Genomic DNA, 19,043 nt, shown 5'->3' with positions numbered 1-19,043 from the left:
TAAAAGTTAAACCCTCCTCAAAAGACATATGTTGGTAGGTGTTTTACCTGCTTAGCAAAACATGACATATAACGGGGAATTTACTTTGATATTTTATTCTTGTATTACAAAAGTCAATGGGCACAGTTAGGCTTTACCGTTGAACCAAAATCTATATCTTCGGGATGTGGTATTTAAACCAAATCATATGGCTTCCTTATATAAATGTAAGAATTAATTGGTATGATTGTAATGCTCAGTTTGACAACAAATAAGTACAGTTAACTACATATTTAGGCATTTTTGAGTTATAAAATTGTGTCCCAGCAATAGAATTCTACCTAAAGTTGCTCTGTAATGGTACAAATCGAGTTTGAAGTACACAAATAAGACCAACACAAAATTAAGGCATTGATTAACGTTAACACAAATTACGTTGCAAGGTAGGTGTAATGTCCCATACATACAATAATTTATAAAATAGTTCACAAGTGTGTAGGCAGGTTCAACAAGTTTACAGTAGTTCTGAGGCAAGTTAAACAAAGTTGTCTTTTGGTGATGTCATACAAAATGATACTGTCCTTGTGAATGACAGTTGTAGGAAGAGATTCAAGTTTCCCTCAAAGTGGTCCCAAATAATCTAGAACTGAGCAATGCTTCGCAGGTTAGCTAAGAGAATTTGACAGTCCATATCAGAAGGAGTGTAAAACCAATCTCAGTTATGGCACATTGTTGCTAAATTAAGGGAATTCAATCTGGAAGGAAGGTGAGAAAGTAATTATTACATAACAGTTTTCAGCATCAATAGGCAAAATTGTCATGAGTGTGAAGAATTGACAGAATGCAAAATGATGACAAAAACAAATATTTTAAGTATAGAAATAACATACAAACTTAAAAGAGAAAAAAATGCAACTATAGTTTAAGAAGACAGGGAGGTGGCAGATGCCTTCACAGAGGGTGTTGATGGTTCATTATAGAATCTTCTTCTTCAGTATGAGAGGGCCCACATTGTCTCCCGTCAACTCATTGTGTTTTATGTGTGATTTATCACAAACAGGGAACTGAAACAGGAAACAACACTTAATATTAGATGACCATTTGAGATTTTATTCATCACACTTATCTAAAGCAATATATAAAAAGTACAGAAGAAAAACAAGGATAACAACAACAGTTTGATTCTAACACTGGTGGGGCTAACCTTTTGTATAACACTGCTCTGGCGCTAATTATTGGTGGGTATGTTTCAATAGCCTCTTAACATTGGTAGGAATATGTCCCTACTGTATGCCCTTAAAACTAAGGTGGCTGAAATTTGGGAACTGCAAATAAACTGGGGTAGTATCCATAGACCTACAATTAAGTAGACCAAGCCTAAAAGCTATTTAAAGATAGTGTATTGTTAGTTCTATGGCAAGTGCTCATTGGTGCATTGAAGCTCACAAACCCAAGACTTGCTCAGTGCCATGTTGGAACTTCCGACTCATCCGGGTTTGTGCGAGTGACTCCTGGCTTAATGATAGGTCTATGCTGTCTCTGACGTAGGCAAAAAAATGAATTTGTTTAATTTTGAATTTGTTTTAAACAAATTGGTTTTCAACAAAAGTGATTCTATGAAAAAGCTGTTTAGTGTGAGCTACGTTCGAGAACAGAAAACATATTGGGGAAGATAGTTTAGAATATTTAGACTAGCATTAACAGAATAAAATGCTCTAAGATCTATGATGATATTTGTTGTGGGTTCATCCACTTTCCTGCAGTCTTTTCAGTGCACTTTTTAATCAACTTTTTTGTTGAAGTCGTACAACAGGGTTGTTCAATCCTGGTCCTCGGGGTCCGCTGTCCCATATGTTTTAGATGTTTCCCTGCTCCAATACTCCTGATTCAAATTAATGGGTTGTTATCTAGTTATGCAGAAGCCTGCTAACGACCATTCATTTGAATCAGGTGTGCGTACGGGACAGCGGACTCTGCAGTCCTCCCCCCACTAATCGCTGCTCAGTACTTCTAGTTAGGCGGCTCTGCAACCCATTAGAGGAAGCATGGTCGTGCCCAATGCAATGTCTGTATTGTTTCATTACTGACCGTTTTGGAGCGCCAGCAACGGCAGTAACAGACGTTGGTGCTCTTCAGGTCCTCAATATCAATCTCGTTGACAACTTTGGGATTTTCTTTCTGGATCTTCAGGTTGATCAGGCTGTCTCTCTGCTTCTTCTTCTTAGGCAGGAAGGGCCGGATGGTCAGATATCCTAGCAGAGCCAGGATGCCCAAGAGGGGCAGCAACCGGAGCCACTCTGAGACTGGGAGGGATTCACACACGCACATAATTATGAGAATACATTCCTGTCAAAACATTACTAAACAAGTTTGTCAAGGGGTTCAAGTAAATCAGATTTATCTGCAGGGATATAAGTAAAGATCCTACCCCGAGCATCACATGTAAAGCCTTAGTATTTACAACTGTTCATGTGTGTTTTAATTCCTCCTTCTCTTGACAAAGAGAAGGTACTTTTTCCCCCCGTAGTCAACAAGAACAGTTAGCGTCATGACTGCAAGAGGAAGCCTAAACTGGGCTGCTTGCTGAGTCATCCAATGTCAGCTCTGAACTTGGATCAGCTCACTAATAAGGATGGGCCAATTACATCAAGACCGATAGCCTAATTGAAGTGTTTGGGAGTTAGCTTGCTGCAGGAGAACCCAACATATTTGCCACCCACTCTTCTTCCAGTTCGGCAATGTATGTTTCATGTATGTTATGTCCTACACAGGCATGTCAGCCTAGCTCAGCATTTTGGACTATTAATAGGCCCTGTCGGACACTCACTATTTGAGCAAGTTAGCCTTAAAGGTCAAACTGGACATGGTTTCTTGAATTTTTCCAAACGATGAACTAAGGGTTTGGCTTATTTATATGTATTCATGTTTATTCACTTGAAATATGTACAAGCACATAAATGACATATTAGCATTTAGATCTCGACCTCTTGCCAAGTTTCCTTAGAAGAGACTGCACATAAAACCCACTAAATATCAACCCCTGATATTTTCTTCACTTTCAATGCAGAGTTGTTGTTATTGTTATGTTTCAGAACAAGAAGTCACTTGCAGAAAGTGTTTTTGGCAAACATAAGCTATTTTATTTACATAAGCTAATTATTTTATGGTCATTTAAGAGATACCAGAGAGCACTCGTATTCAACCAAACTCCTGTGATTATGATAATACATTGGCATCATACAACATTCTCCAAGTTTTCCTCTCTTCAAATCTTTGTCATGTGTTCTGATGTCCACATTGTGTTATAACATCGCGTGTCAAGTGAAACGTAAATGGAATTTCTGTACGTGACTATCCTTTGGTATTTACAGTTCACAACTTATTCTTCAATGTTCCCAAAGTTAGCTCTTAAATCTAGCCACATTAGCTAGACCTAAGCAATGCATGGCTATAATTCTACAATTGCAACGTTGTAGTTTACCTGTTAGTCTTGCAAATCCACCGATCGTCTCCGGGAGGGGAAGCTTTTTGAGATAGGCTGGAAGCTGCGTTTTTATGATTCGCGAAATAGTTTCTAACACCATCTTGAATGGATCGATAGGTTGGTATTATTTGTTCGATATTTCCTGAGGTACGCTTACGTCATTGCGCTGTTTCTCGTAGCCGGTGCGTACTATCGCTTCATGCCAAAACTTAAATAACTGAGCGTAGACTTGATAGTGAATGGCCGCATTTACGGAAGCTAACGCAACAACAGCTACCCAATGAAAGTGTGGAGAGTTGGTGTCAAATGATTGGACAGTTTTTCAGGGTCAGATAAAAAAAAATATCACGAGGGAAACTTAACAGCATGATGACCAAAACAAATAGACTACAATGGCTTATTTTTCCATATATGGTTTGAGTGATAGGAAGTACAAAAGAAATGGAGCGTAATGTATTTGATTTAATTATTCATTTGACAAGGATGAAGAACTCACAATAATGCACAAGAACAAGGGAATACGTTAAACATAAAGTAATAAATAAGTTACAACACAGTAACTTGTAAATAATAAAAGTAAATAATGTCCACACGAACATCCCCTCGCTGCAGTCACACGTAAACTGGATTCATTTTTCAAACTTGGAACATATTGTGGGCATGTTGCGCCCTCCTTTGTGGAGAAGATTCACTGCTGTGAATATTTCTGGACTTTACTACAATATCCAGCATTCACTGCGGTTTATTGTTAGCCTTGATAGTTGCCTGACAGAATGTAAAACTCATTGATTGCTAAATAATTTACTTATATTGTATTGAGTTATTAGCATCTCATTATCTAAAAGTGTACATGGGGTAGTTTCTTATTTAATTTGTAAATTCAATCCAATATATTTAGAAACGTCAGGCATATTTACAGTTAACTCCTGCCTTTGACGTGTAGGTCCTCAAGCCTCCCGTGTCATTGGTGAATGACCGAAGATGTCGCATAGTAGATTGTTTGCCCGTCTGCTCTGTAAGTATTCCGATTGTTTCTTTTTATTACCACGATAATTATTTGCCTGCTACACAGGTCTCAGCCATGCGCTCATGTTCAGAACCCAATGTATGTCTTCACTTCATTTGCCAAGGGAGGCAGAAACATCGCCCGTGCGTCCAGCTTCTATCGACCTGGTTAGCAGTACTAGCTTGCTGCTGTAGCTCATCAATGGCCATTGCTGAACCTTGACCCCGTGTGTCCTCCAACTAAGCATTAGTTTACTCTGGTTCTAAATGTGGACTGCATGTATTCTACATAATTTGGCCAGGTTCGGTTACCTTTTAACAGACCAGCTGTCAGGTATTGTCAAGTTGTTGTCTGGTGAGGTTTTACAGACTGACGCTAGTTAGCTATTTTAATGCAGTTAATTGCTCAAATATAGTATTTTTGGGCATCAAACACAATGTTTGCTAGCACCTTATCTACTAGATGTAACATTCATTATCCCCATACTCACTGCGTTACTAGTCTGCAATATCCACCCACCACAAATAGCTAGCCTCCTTTATACAGAATGTGTTCAGACTTAACATACAGACCAGCTGCCTCTGTCAGTAGGAAGACACCAGTGTGTCAACTCAGGCTTGCACTTGCTTTGTAAAGTAGCTAACAATCAACATAACTTGTGTCCAAAGTCCTATCATGCAATCTGCTTCACATATCTGCGACCTATTCTGAGTTATATGTTACAGTGTGCACGATTGTAGTTATTTCCATAGTTATGCAACTGTGCAGCCAATCCTTGGTGGTCATCATTTATTCAGCATTATAGCCTTCTGCTTTCAATTATTCTCTCCGATGAGGCATAGACAGATTCTCATTTGACAGGATGAATTAATTTACATTACAATGCTTCATTCCGACTAGTAAAAAGTATTAATATTTTCTTCATATTACGAATGTAGATTAGTTAACAGAAGGCATTGAATGCAGGGATTATTCAATGTTTGTTTTTAAATTGTTGTTTTGAATGCAGCAGGGAACATGCACAGTCTGCTTTCTTCCTTGTAATCATTTGACTTAACATTGTTCCCCCTGTGTCTGTCTCTGGTCCTACAGTGCAGCAGAATGGGGTGAGACACTGCTACACTGCCTCAAGGAAGCACCTCTACATTGACAAGAACACTAAGGTCATCTGCCAGGGCTTCACAGGGAAACAGGTCTGTTTACACAGCAGCCCTATCAAACACTTCCAGCTTCACCACAACAGACCTTGTTCTCACTTTCACAGGCCACTGAAGTCACTAACAGCTTAATATGATCTGGACCCAAAAGCCATAACAAAATAAAAATCCATAAAGAAATTATTTCAAATGTACCAATATGTTTTTAGGATGGGTGTCTGAACATGGGTCCCACATGTATCAAATGTATTAATCCCATATCACATGTGAACTCCACCTAAATAACTGTTTGACATAAACATTTGTCCGATATCCCATGTATTTATTACATATCCCTTGACATCTAAAATATTCTATGCCTGACACACACACAGAAGCAGTCTCTCTCCAGTCAGCCTGGTTGTAGCTCATTTTGACGATACAGTTTTAGATTAGAATGAATGACCTCAATAATTGTATTTGAACCCTATCCAGGCGGAGAGAGAGAGAAAAAAGTGTCAATCATATCCAACAAGCGTACACCTTTCACCTTCAGAGATTTATACCATAAGTCTTCCCTCCCCCTCCATCCTCTTTTATTCTCGCCAGCGCCCTTTTCTCTCCAACGACTCTTCCACATAATTAAAGGTTATTAAATACAGTTCTAATGAACACTTGTGATGATTAGAAAGAGAAGAGGAATGACTCTAGTGTCAATGCCACACATTGACTTTCCTTTCTGTCTAGATAAGCAGATCATACTTTAATATCATAGTCTCTGTCATTAGCTATGAGAGGGCCCTGGGGCATGAAAAAAGCAATGTTAGCAAAGCACATTGCATTCAGGAGGGAGATAAAAAAAAATAGAATGAGCAGAAAGCTGGCAAAAGAGAAGAAATTAAGAGATATCTGAAATAAGGGGGAAAATGCTGACTCAGTGTTCCTCTTCTCTGTTAACCACTGGTAATGATTGATTTGACATTAGGGTCATTGATTTGGACTTGTACTGAAGTTGTTCCCTATGCCCCTAAGCTGCAGTGTTTTAACATGCTCAGTAATTAACTAAAGGGGCTGGTGCAGGGGGTTGAAAATGCATTTAGTGTACTGATTTGAATATACTGGTAGCCTTTATATAGCTTTTTTTATAGCGGTTAATTTTGGAGAAGTTGGTGCTGTTGCCATTTTTTATGTCGTACATGCATTGAAAATACCTCGTCCTCTGGTGTCATGTTTGTTGTTGTACAAAATCAGAATAATTAACGTATTTCTTGCCAGGTAAAAATTATTTTTTGCTGAACTGTTTCCATGTAGACATTTAAACGTCAATTTTGTATTTTTACATTTACATTTAGCAGACGCTCTTATCCAGAGCGACTTACATTAATTACAGGGACATTCCCCCGAGGCAAGTAGGGTGAAGTGCCTTGCCCAAGGACACACATCATTTGCACGGCCGGGGAATCGAACCGGCAACCTTCTGATTAATAGCCCGATTCCCTAACTGCTCAGCCTGCTCAGGAGTATGTGAGCAATGCCACACACACACACATACTGTGACTGACCAGTGTCCTCTATGTGTTTTCCTCTAGGGGACATTTCACAGTCAGCAGTCTCTGGACTATGGCTCCAAGCTAGTAGGAGGGGTGTCCCCAGGCAAGGGAGGCAAGACTCACCTGGGCCTGCCGGTGTTCAACTCAGTCAAAGAGGTGCGTAAATAAGAACTGTTGTTGGCTCAGAACCCATCAGATCACATTGAGGAGTACTGTATGGAGGGTTTGTTCAAGTAGAAACAAACTAAATGAGACATGCACAACCTGGTCTGTAGCCTAAGGCATTTATTCATGCCTCTCATAGATTATTAGCCCCTGAAAGGCTGTGGAAGAAAGATAATTTGTGAGCTGCATAACCCAATCCTGAACCTTCTAAAACCTTCCTAAACACTTGTAATGTTTGAAAGATTAGGCCAATTAGCAAATATCATACAGAAGTGCTTTTGACATTACGATTGTTGCTTCTGTTTGAATAAGAAGATGTTCTTTGTAGTTCAGCTTGTGATATTTTTTTTTGCTCTTGTATGTGTCGTAGGCCAGAGAGGGCACGGGGGCACATGCGACAGTGATCTATGTGCCCCCTCCGTTCGCGGCTGCGGCCATCATTGAGGCGGTGGACGCTGAGATGCCTCTGGTAGTGTGCATCACAGAGGGAATCCCCCAGCAGGACATGGTGCGGGTCAAACACAAGCTCCTGCGTCAGGGCATTACCCGCCTCATAGGACCCAACTGCCCTGGAGTCATCAACGTAAGCTTGTGGACACGTTCGCTCAGTCACTCGCACGGACACTCACTCATAGACAGTCACAGACACACTGATGCACTCGTATAACAGACACACTGGAACCACATGAAGAGATGCAACGCAAGTATGCAGGCACTCTTTAATATTGGTCGATACATTCCTTGTTTTAATGTTTTCAGCCTGGAGAATGTAAGATTGGGATCATGCCTGGCCACATTCACAAGAAAGGAAGAATTGGTAAGATTTTCTCCACTGTTCAAGACTCATGAAACTGCATTGGATCAGAGTGCTTTGTACTTTCTCTGTGCCTAATAGAAAGTTCAAGTTTGTTTATGTATTGCTCGTAATGACTAAATAAAACGTATCTTCAAGTCATGAGTATCTGATCTAGTAGTTAAATACAACCCAAATAATGTAATACTTAGCCGTGTTAGCCAAGTCAGGATTGTTGAGGTAACTTGGTTTTAGTGTGAAGCCAACAATTGTCCACGTTTGAGTCTGTTGAGTCAGCTAGTGTGTGTCCATGATGAGCACAGCCACTGTGTGTCCATGATGAGCACAGCCACTGTGTGTCCATGATGAGCACAGCCACTGTGTGTCCATGATGAGTGACAGACTGATTAAAGCCATGCTATATAGTCATCCCTGCTTGCTGCCTCACTGAGGACAGTTGGACCCTGTCACAGCCGCGTTTCCGAAACTCATTTCGTCTTTGCTTTTTTCCCTTCGCTCCTTCTTTTCTTCCCTCCCTCCCTTTCTTCCTAATGTCCTTCCTTATTTCTTTCCTTTATTCAAACCTCCCTTTCCACCTTACCCCGTTCCTTAATTCCTTCTTTCATGTTCCTTCTTTTTATAATATTTGAATCTGAATTTAATTGTCCTCCTCTTATCAGGCATTGTGTCCAGGTCAGGAACTCTCACATATGAAGCTGTGCACCAAACTACACAAGTGGGCCTGGGACAGTCACTCTGTATTGGTACGTATCACATTTAACACACATTATTAACATGAATCACATAACATTATTAACAAATGGCTACTGTAATCTTTCATGCAGATTCAAGTATTATTAGTATATTATACATACTATTGCAAAGTGCCTGAGATGCTGTCGGTGATGAAGATGTCAATGAGACAACACCAGCACAGATTCCCGGAACTATAGATAGATTAGTTAGGTTAGTTGATTGTACACATTTGCAATGTGCCGGCAAACAGAGTTTTTGCATCTGTTAACGCATTAATTCATGTAACAAATTTAATTGACCTGTCCTGAAATAAAGTATCCATTTATATTGTATTTCTGTTAGCTAGCCAGCGTTTCATCCATAAAGGCAACCATTTGAAAAAAGCTGATTCAATGTTATGCCAGCAGTCAGCTGTCTGTCGTCTTAAACGTCACTCATACCAATATTGCTGGATCCTTTTGGCGGCAACCAAACAGGAACTTCTGCACCTCCTCAATCGACCATGGTGTGGTTTTGCAGGTTGTCATTTCTTCTAGTAGTCCAGTGGGAAAAACAATTATAATTGCGACTGCTGAGATTCTCTGCTATTTTTTCGTGGCTGAAATGGTGGGTTTGTGCAGAATGTCCCATGTCGCAATTCTCTCTGACCAATCGGTAGTCTGTGTTTTCATGTGTTTCCCCTAGGTTTACAGCCGTTGTGTAAATAAGATAAATAACATAAGGCCATTTAGTTTGTTTAATAAAAGAGCAAGCTATATACCTGTTTTATAGGAAAGGTAACCTTAACTGACTTATTTTGTGATCGGGTGCTATATATATATAAACCTTCCGGGGGGGGAGGGGCGTTGGGGGGGCGGGGCGCCCCCTTAATATAATGGTAGGGGAAACACTGACCGCAGCTCGCACGTTTTTAATAGTATGAGGTACCAGGTTTGTCTAAAATGCGCTGTTATATCAGAAATGCTTGAAGTTCCAAATGTATTATCCATGTCCTGTCCGTGTTCCTCCAGGTATTGGCGGAGACCCCTTCAATGGGACAAACTTCATCGACTGCCTGGAGGTGTTCCTGATGGACCCCAAGACAGAGGGCATAATCCTGATTGGGGAGATTGGAGGCAACGCAGAGGAGAATGCTGCAGAGTATCTCAAACAGCACAACTCTGTAAGAGAACCCACCTCACGTACACATACACACACGAGTATGCACACAGACATGCACAAACACACGCAAAGACACCTGTCTACTCATGACCTACTCTTAGACCCACCATTTACACACACGCACGCACGCACCAATCCCAACTCATGAATGTGACTCCTGTGATCTTGGGCCACAGACGACACAGCACCTCCTCCACTGGACATGCATGCAAAGGTCAACGTTCTACTTCAGATGCATTACCAACCCCCCCCCACCCCCTGTAAAGTCCCAGCCAGCCTCTCTGAATCCGTCATTCTTGATTTCCTGCCCTGGTGATGAACCACTCTCTTCCCCCTGTCCGCTGAAGAGCAGCCAATCACGAATAGATGAAAGTGAAGCACTGTTTGGCTCATTCCTTTCATCTCCACAGTCATTCACATTCACTGCCCAGCAGGTTACAGTTGTATTGCCTCCAGGCCCCTCTCTCCACCCCCCCCAAACCCTCCCACTTTGTATCTGCCTACTACTCGTGTGCTCAATGCAAAAGTTTATCTGGGAATATTTTTACGTGAACTTTTGTGTGTGTGTGTACTGGATGGCGTGTTTCTCCCCACATCTGAGGTGCTCAGGAGCTGCAAAATGAATTAGATTCGCTCCCAGTAGCTCTAATGCATGCAAATCTCTCAACCTATCGTCTCAGGAGAATAACTCCTCTCTCTGACGTACAAACACCCTCACCCAATCATCTAAAAGTGTTGACAAGCAGAGACCACTGGTATGAAACACTGACATGCATGAAAAAGCTCAACAGAGCGTGTAAGAGCTGCTGGATCTCTCCTCTGAAAAGTCGATTTACGGCAGAGCGACCACACACCAGAGGCAGCAGTTTAGTTAAACCTTTAAATTGTTGTTTCACCTGAAACAACTTGTTATTTTGAGTGAAAGTGCAAAGAGCTTTCTGAGCATCATCCACCTGTTAAGTGTCCTGTTCTCTTTTGTCGGATTTCCAGCGTTCAGGACTTACACGTTCAATTTTAGAGAATGTCGGACGACCCATTGTTTGAAACAAATGTATTCCAGGAATTAAGCAGTTTCCCTGTCTGAACCTTGAGGTTATTTATTGTCAGTATCACTCCAAATGCTACTTCTACTCTCAAACCCTTGTAATTCACTCGGAACACATTTCAGTTGTAGTACAGTGAAGCAGAACACTGTGTGTGTCCCTCTGGGTTTTTAAGTGTTAACACGTGCACAGGATTCATACACACCCACTGTGCAGTGTAATTGTTTCACAGTTTGGTGTCTTAATCTGACATAATTAAGTATCACCCTGGAGTGCCCCCCCCCCCTCCCCCCCCCCCCTCTTTTTATAAAACAAACCCCACTGCTATGGGATGGAAGAAAGTATTTCTCTGCCTTTTTCTTTTGTCTCATAATTAAAGTCGTACATCTTCACTGGTAACAATAAAAGACAAAGGTTTAGAAGGGGGGTGATGCTAATGTAACCCTCCCCACTTTTGTCTTTTATACCCGTACTTCCCTGCGATGAGGGGATTCATTGAATAATTGTTCCTTAAACTGTTTAGGTAGATTTAAGGCTTGATTCACAGAGGGGTGTTTTGTCAATGTACAAATTGATTACTGAAGAAGAGAGAGGAGAGAGAAGCCAGCAAGCTCTATGGCTCTGTTGAACACAGTAATGTCAGGCCGGACAATGGCAGCTCTGTGTTTTCAAAGCAGTTCCATCTTCATGTGCAAAAGTCAGTTTGAGGACAGTAATAAAGTTAGTCTCCCCTTCTAAGTTAATTTCCTCTATTATCTTGATTTGTGAAGGTGTGTGTTCTACAGCATGTCCATCAGAGCTATCTCTCATCAGCCCTGTATTGTTAGCCAAGGTAAAAACGGCTTGGTTCTTTTATTGTCTTAGCAGATGAACTGCTTGGCAAAGCTTAAACAGTTATCCCTTGTTGCTGCCTGTGTGAATTAATAGCAGCCATCTTGTGTACGTGCCAGACCCTGGCTCTTAGTTGGAAGGGAGCTGATATCCTGGCCGGAAAAGAGGAGGCATGTTATTCAGCCTAGCCTTGTCTGCTAGTGTGCTTCGCAACCACCAAAGCATGGGCACACACCGTCTCTCTCTCTCACACACACACATGCACAATGTTATTCCTGAGGATGAAGTATTAGCTTCCTCCCCAACTGGAAATGATCTCAACTGTTGAATGCACCCATCCATCAGTGGCTAGGTTGTGTGTCCAGGAGCAGAGCTAATCAGTGCCAACATGACTAATTGTCTTTTTAGAAATGAGATGATGTAAAATGGCCGGGGCCCCGGGGCCCTATCAGCACTCACATCCACCCATGCAATTAAATGGGCTGATTGACCCTTTGTTTTAGTAATGGAAGCTGGGGAAAGAAGGAGAAGGGGGGACTTGTTAGAGGCGTTGGTCATGTGAGAACACGGTGGGTGTTTTGATTTGAGTGAATTTGGTGCATTGTGCTCAGGACAGATGGTTGGAGATACAGAGGTTTTGCTTTCATACTGATGTTCTCTGTCTCCCACTCTCCCTTGTGTCCCTATCCGTCCCTGTTTGTTCCTCTATCTCGCTGCCTCACCAGGGAGCTAACGCCAAGCCTGTGGTGTCCTTCATTGCGGGGCTAACCGCCCCTCCAGGACGTCGAATGGGCCACGCAGGCGCAATCATCGCCGGTGGCAAGGGCGGAGCCAAAGAGAAGATAGCGGCCCTACAGTCGGCCGGGGTGGTGGTCAGCATGTCCCCTGCTCAGCTGGGGAGTACCATGTTCAAGGTGAGACACTGCCCTAACTGCGAAGTGGGGTTGGGGTTGAACCAAGGCTAACATTGTCCCCTTCCCAATTGTCCCAGGAGTTTTCTTCACAAAATGTTTGCATATGTATCAGTCAGCATTGAAATCTTGTTTTTACTGTACCAAAATAGGAAGAGCAAATCGCAAAAAAGCCTTGTACAGCCAGGAAAGCACTGGCCATAGTCAGTTAAACCGGTTACTTAAAGTTGTTATTATTTTTCATTAGTGGATTGTATATTCTGGGGATGAACCTAATATGCAATAAAGAAATAGCAACAGTGTTAAAAATGTAAGGATCAATTAATACATGCCTGTTGACGGCAGACAAGTTAACGCTGTTGCCTCTTTATTTCAATTTATCACCAGGAGAAGCAGTTTTAACAAGATGTATAAAAAGCGAAAGCGAGTATTGCACCCATTCATCATCTTCCTCTTTCATTACCAGCGAACTGCACATGCCGATATGGGTTTGCGAGGCTTTGCAGCCTGCTAGTTTGTTTTCCCCCACTTTAATTCATAATCATTGCTTGTAATGATGAAAAACGCTTGTCCTGGTTGTTAATTTAGCCGCCCGTTGCGTTCATACATCTGTCTTAATCTAATTGGTCAGTGTAATCGGAGTAATGCCCCTCACAAGGAGAGCAAGTTAACAAAGCACTGTGGGGGGTTCACCACGGAGTGACCTGCACACACAGGAACGACCAGGAGTTAAGACTCAGCGGGTCAGTAATGCCGTTGTGTTGGTTCTGAGAAAACATATTTTGTGTTCTGCTGGGAGCTGGATTGGGGGCTCACATGGGCCAGCGAGCTGATGTGTGTGTAAGTGCAGGCGTTTGAGCAGTCTCATCATGTGTGTTACAGTTCTCTCCTTTGTTCCCTCTCAGTCTCTGTCCACAAGAATAACCCGTCCCTGCATCTTCAGCTGCCCATGGTCTATCTTCTCCTCACGTTTCCCTTTTGTCTTCCTGACTGTTCTAAAACTTTAAAGACCTTTTAGCCCCCCTTTAGCCCTCCTTTCTCATTTGTCTCCAGCTTGTTTTACAGAACTGACCCACTGCCTACACACACTCACACACTTCCTCTTACTATTTCCTGCCTGGGTATATTATCAAGCTGTCTTTCAATCAAGCTCGAGCCCTTTTCATTTCTCCTTTTTTCCTCCTCCTATCACCTCTTTCCCATGCTACATACTCCTCTCACTCACAGTCAAGGACAGACCTTGATCCATGCATAGCGATACAGTTCATCTACAGCTCGAGACTTTCACCCAGGATTATTTAACAGATAACAGGGAAGAACTCCAGAGATTCTCTTCCCTGTGAAAGCAAAAAAAAAACAGTGTCCACTAGGTGGCAGTAGGCAGCCAGGGATCTGCTGGTCGATTTACGATAGGCAACATGCACACTATTTCTGGTAAATGGTATTTGCATGAAATCATTTGTGTTAAAATGGGAGAATATTCTATCATACTGCTGCCTGTTGAGATGTTTTTGCCATTGAATATAAAAATACCTTCTTGTTTAATGGCAATATAATGCTTTGTCAGTAGCCGACATGCACTTTGATTCATGAGTTGTACCAAGTAACTATTTCAATGTAAAAATAAAAAAAAAGAACATGTTTCTATTTTATTTTTACTAGTTCTACTTCTTTATTCTGTTTGTCAAGGTCAGATAATGCCAATTTCTAATAACTGGAGTGACAGAATTAGACATTTCAAATCAGGTTTCTTCCATGGTCAGTAATTATTGCTTGAAGACTAAACATGTTTTAATGTCCATTATCATTTTGCCTTTTCCCCAAACCCTTGAACACACATATACCCATATATGCATACATATGAAGAAGTAAAAGATGCCTTGTCAAGGTCTCTCAGTGCTACCCCCCCCCCCCCCTCTTTTCCCCTTAACAGCAGATCTGTAGCACAAGATCAAAACAAGCCTTGTGAATTCTCCATGAATAAATCATAACTGCCTCTCCTTATTCCATCTCTTCCCCTCTCACCCATCTCCTTCCTCCTTTCTCTCTTCCCACCATATTCCATCTCTCTGTCTCTCTCCCCCCTTCATTGTTTACTACAGGAGTTTGAGAAGAGGAAGATGTTATAAAATGGGAGAGGAGAACAGCAACCAACCCTCTGCCCCTCAACCACTTCCACCAACCTTCTGCCCCTCCCACCATGATGCTGAGCAGTCTGAAACGTCAGGGTGCCCCTTCGCAGTTCAACAACCATCGGCACACAAAGACCCACATTTGTTCCAGATCAGCTATGAACTCACCTTTACAAAAAGAAGAAACGGTATAGTCATCCATCTCAACAGCTTTTTAACAAGCTTGTTGGACATGGAAGTACCAGCCTTTTGGAGAACACAGTCATCCATCCGTTTTAGTAGCAGTGGTGTGATGTTTGTTTCGTTTCATTTATGTCCCTAGTCAGCTAGCAGCATAGGGGTTGCCATGGTAACCGTGGTGATCTAGCTCCTGCCTCTCTGCTTTGTCACTCTTACTGTAAAACACCGACTGATCTCACTGGCTGTCTACCTGAATAAGAAGTATTTCTCAAACAATTCTATGTGCTCTTGTTTTATTTCCCTCCACTTCCCCAGAGAAACATGTTTGCATAGTGGAAAGTACATTGTGATGTGTGTTTGTTAATTATGTAGCTTACACAACTCAGTGAAAGGTTAAAGGGGTCAATGTCTGCACTAGTTTTAGAATTGCTTCAATGTATCAAGGACTGAATGAAATAAAAGCTTTGGCTATCACCCCTATTATTTTTAAAGGTAAAATCAATCATACACCACACAGTTCTGTCATTGTCAAAGCTTATTTTAATGCAGGTTTGAAATCCTAGGCCTAATTGTGGAGTTCAGATATTGCAAGGATTTTAAAGATAATTTGCATACCCAGGTACATGATTACGCTCTCAGCTCCATAGAAGTGTGGGCGTGGACTGGTGTGGGTGGACTTTCCTCAGTTGCTGCTGAAAAACCTTTTTTGCTCCATGAATAATGACCACGTTTGTATGTTAATGGCCTACGCAAATGTTCTCGCCGGGGTTCCACTTAAGCTGTAGGCCTGTCCAAAGATTTTACTGTATGCCATGTACCATCAGAACATACGTTTATTTTCTCTATCAAATGTCTTTTGAAAAAACGGTTAACGGGAAGCGTTATGAGCGCTATCTAATCAAGCCCTGACGAACTTGCTGTGCCAGGACCTTCAGTCTTATAACTAAATGCCTACCATGTATCTGCGCAAGTTGAAGAGTGGAGAAATTAACTTGAAAATTAACTTGGTTTCTAATTTGACACTAACATTACTTCAACATACCAGTCAATGCCTGTTTGTGTTTTGTAAACTACTTCCTGGTGGTCTGTGGTTCTGAGAAACACTTCTATTTCATGAGCGCTTCATGTTCAATGAGTGCATTGTAGCCTTCAGTTTAAAAAGGGCGACGACTTTGAATTGATTCATAGACATGTCTTGGTTCCACCTGCAACATATGGTTATCACAATCTTCATAAAAGCATGAGAGGGAAGGGAGAGAAATAAAAAGAGGGAAACAGTTGAGTGTGTTAAGGAGAGGGAGCAGTGAGGATATGAGATAAAACTGATGAGCTTGACGCCGGTATGCAATTTGCATGAGACAGCATTGTTTTAATAGAACCACTGGCTTGGAATTGTTCAGGGAATAGAGAGAGAAAAGTGGGAAAATGGCAAGAAGCTCTACTTCTTCAAGACGGTTAAGGATGGTTTATTTTTGCTGTGAGGAAAAGGTTTTCACACAAGTGAGAATTTCCACACTAAAGAAGTTTAGGATTTCCTTCAATTGGACACCAGAATACACCCTAATCCACCATCTTGACTGACCATGTGGCCGCACTATGTGGTCCATCTCGTTACGAGAACTAATAAGATACTTCTGTATCTGTAAATGGAGTGTGTGTAAATTGGGGACATTTTTGTCATGCTTCACCACATGAATCCATGTAATGATGGCGGGGAAAGCTCTCATGCTGGGTGGTATTGTTCACCCACCTGGAGATGAGTGAAGTCATCAAAACTTCTCACAGTGGTGAGAACTTTGTAGAGGTGACCAGTACAAGCGACGGCCCTGACATAGATGTTGGCGTGTTGCCATAGGTATGAGTTTGAAGCTTATCGTTTGATGTTCGCCTTGTTCCTGTCACCTCCCCATAAGAATTTTCCCAGTGGTCTTTAACATCGAATAAACATTCCATAATTAAATATTCTGTGTTTCAGTATTTCCAGAGAAGCCACCGAGGTGCATCTGTGAGCATATGCAGCCATAGACAACTTGTGTACAGATTCATAATAAGTGTTATAATTTTTTCAATTCCTACCCTGAATCTTTTCTTGAGGTCAAGGATGAGTGTGGTTTTGCATATAATCTATGCCAGCCTTAGGCTTTTAGCCTGAGGACAAAGCAGATTGTATAAACACCATTATTGTAGTGAGGGAAAAAGGTGAACGAAAATTATGATAGCAAATTCTCTTGTTAGAGAAAAATAGCCTACATAAAAAAAGCCTTTAGTTGCTTCAACCTAGTAGACACACTAGCTACAATTGAAACCAGCTATATTTAAAATTAGATCTGGAAGTCAAAAGACAAATTATTTTGTCCTGTTCGTCGACAGCCTATAGACAACTTCAGAGGTTCTCCCAACATTTTTGAATTACAAAGCCCTATCCTGACATTAAATATATATTTTCCATCATGTTTTACCTCAAATCAACAGTCCAAAAAGTTATGTATAACTGACTGAAATGAAATCATTGCCTGACATTAAACATGATAATAAGTTATGACAAATACACACTTGATGAGCAGAGTCTGTGTACATCTGTCTACTGGTTTATGTGGAGCAGGGTAGAAAACGCGTTGTTTGTCAATTTATAGGAACTACTACAATATACTGAAGTGGGCTGTCAGGGCCAGCAAGACCTTCTCTGCTGGCCTAGAGACAGTCATAATTTTTTTAAATAATTTAATATTTATTTCTATTAATGCCAGGAAAAGTGAATTGTATCAAATCAAAATGTATTTGTATAGCACTTTTTACATGCAAGCATGTCACAGAGAGCTTCACATACGCCCATAGAACTGTCCCTCAATTGAACAAACTGATATCTAAATTTGTATTTATTTTTTATAAATATTTCATGAATCATGTAGTTTTTTTGTGCATTGCTGCCTAGTTATATCAAACTGCAGCTGGGTTGTTTTGATTTGTAAAAATAACTAAACAAAATGCAGGTCCTTCTGTAGTCAAAGTGAATTAATATGTACTGTATAAATACAAAGCATAATACTAGGAAAATTACAATGAATTTGAAATAGAAAAAGGGTTAGTCTCAATCCCAGACACCTGTGTCCCTACAATACTGATTCTCACCTTGCTTCTGTCCAGATCAAACTTATACTGTCAAGAGTAGAACAAACACATTGCAGGAGAGTTACAGCATGCTGCAGGTGATTCCTGTTTCTATGAGGGCATTCTGGAGGTAAAGTCCTCTTCCAAAGGAACGCATGGTGAGGCAAGGGAGTCCCGAGTTATGCTGATGTGTTATGAATAAAGAAAGAAAGAAAAGATTTCCCCGGAAGCTATGCAGAGCTTGAGACTTGCCGTGAGGCCTAACCCTTAAAGCACAGCGTGCAGCAGTTTGAATGGGAAAAGGTGATGACAAGTTTACAGAACTTTATCTGAAACTCGTGGCAGCAGAACCAAAACAAAGCAGGGGGTATGGGGGAAGTAAGAACATGAATTGTGAATGAGATATTTGGCAGAGGAGAGCTTGCATAACAACTTTCCTGACAGTTAAATCTGCTCTGCTCCAACAGGAAGGGACGCGTGGGGTATTTTTAAGACAACTTGTCAAACTCCCTTTTTGAAGTGAGAAAGGGAAATAGTCTTCATGCAAGTCCAAGTTCTTTATCATGGAATTATTCTGAAACTTCATTCCAACGTAGAAGTTGTTGAATTTTGTTTTGAATGCAAAATGTTACTTTCTGTAGGTTTGACATGAAGCATTTGTCCCCAGTCTATTTGGGCTTGTAGATAAGTCTTGCTTATGCTTTCTGTTTGAGACTGTTTTCAGTTGCCATTGAAATTATGTAGAAATGTCTGCAGTGCAGTATTTTAATACATGTCGTTTAATTTACACAGACACATGCACACATAG

The 19,043-nt window shown here is 41.2% G+C and overlaps 2 protein-coding genes across 2 annotated transcripts; one reads left to right on the top strand and one right to left on the bottom strand.

The window, feature by feature from the left end:
• Positions 1-30: 30 nt before the first annotated feature.
• Positions 31-3,641, bottom strand: cisd2 (CDGSH iron sulfur domain 2). The gene is made up of 3 exons (XM_067250658.1): positions 3,461-3,641; positions 2,068-2,282; positions 31-1,043 (listed from the first exon to the last, which is right to left on the bottom strand). The coding sequence occupies exons 1-3, from the start codon at positions 3,561-3,563 to the stop codon at positions 954-956; spliced, it is 408 nt and encodes a 135-aa protein (XP_067106759.1). The 5' UTR covers positions 3,564-3,641; the 3' UTR covers positions 31-953.
• Positions 3,642-4,375: 734 nt separating this feature from the next.
• suclg1 (succinate-CoA ligase GDP/ADP-forming subunit alph) lies at positions 4,376-15,403 on the top strand. Its single transcript, XM_067250781.1, has 9 exons — positions 4,376-4,478; positions 5,562-5,662; positions 7,195-7,311; positions 7,691-7,903; positions 8,080-8,137; positions 8,794-8,877; positions 9,880-10,031; positions 12,630-12,818; positions 14,918-15,403. The coding sequence occupies exons 1-9, from the start codon at positions 4,445-4,447 to the stop codon at positions 14,942-14,944; spliced, it is 975 nt and encodes a 324-aa protein (XP_067106882.1). The 5' UTR covers positions 4,376-4,444; the 3' UTR covers positions 14,945-15,403.
• Positions 15,404-19,043: the final 3,640 nt, after the last annotated feature.

This window comes from Osmerus mordax, chromosome 14 (assembly GCF_038355195.1).
Source record: "Osmerus mordax isolate fOsmMor3 chromosome 14, fOsmMor3.pri, whole genome shotgun sequence".
Taxonomy (NCBI): Eukaryota; Metazoa; Chordata; class Actinopteri; order Osmeriformes; family Osmeridae; genus Osmerus; species Osmerus mordax.
The sequence above is the reverse complement of the archived record's forward strand: the minus strand, read 5'-3'. Positions and strand labels throughout refer to the sequence as shown.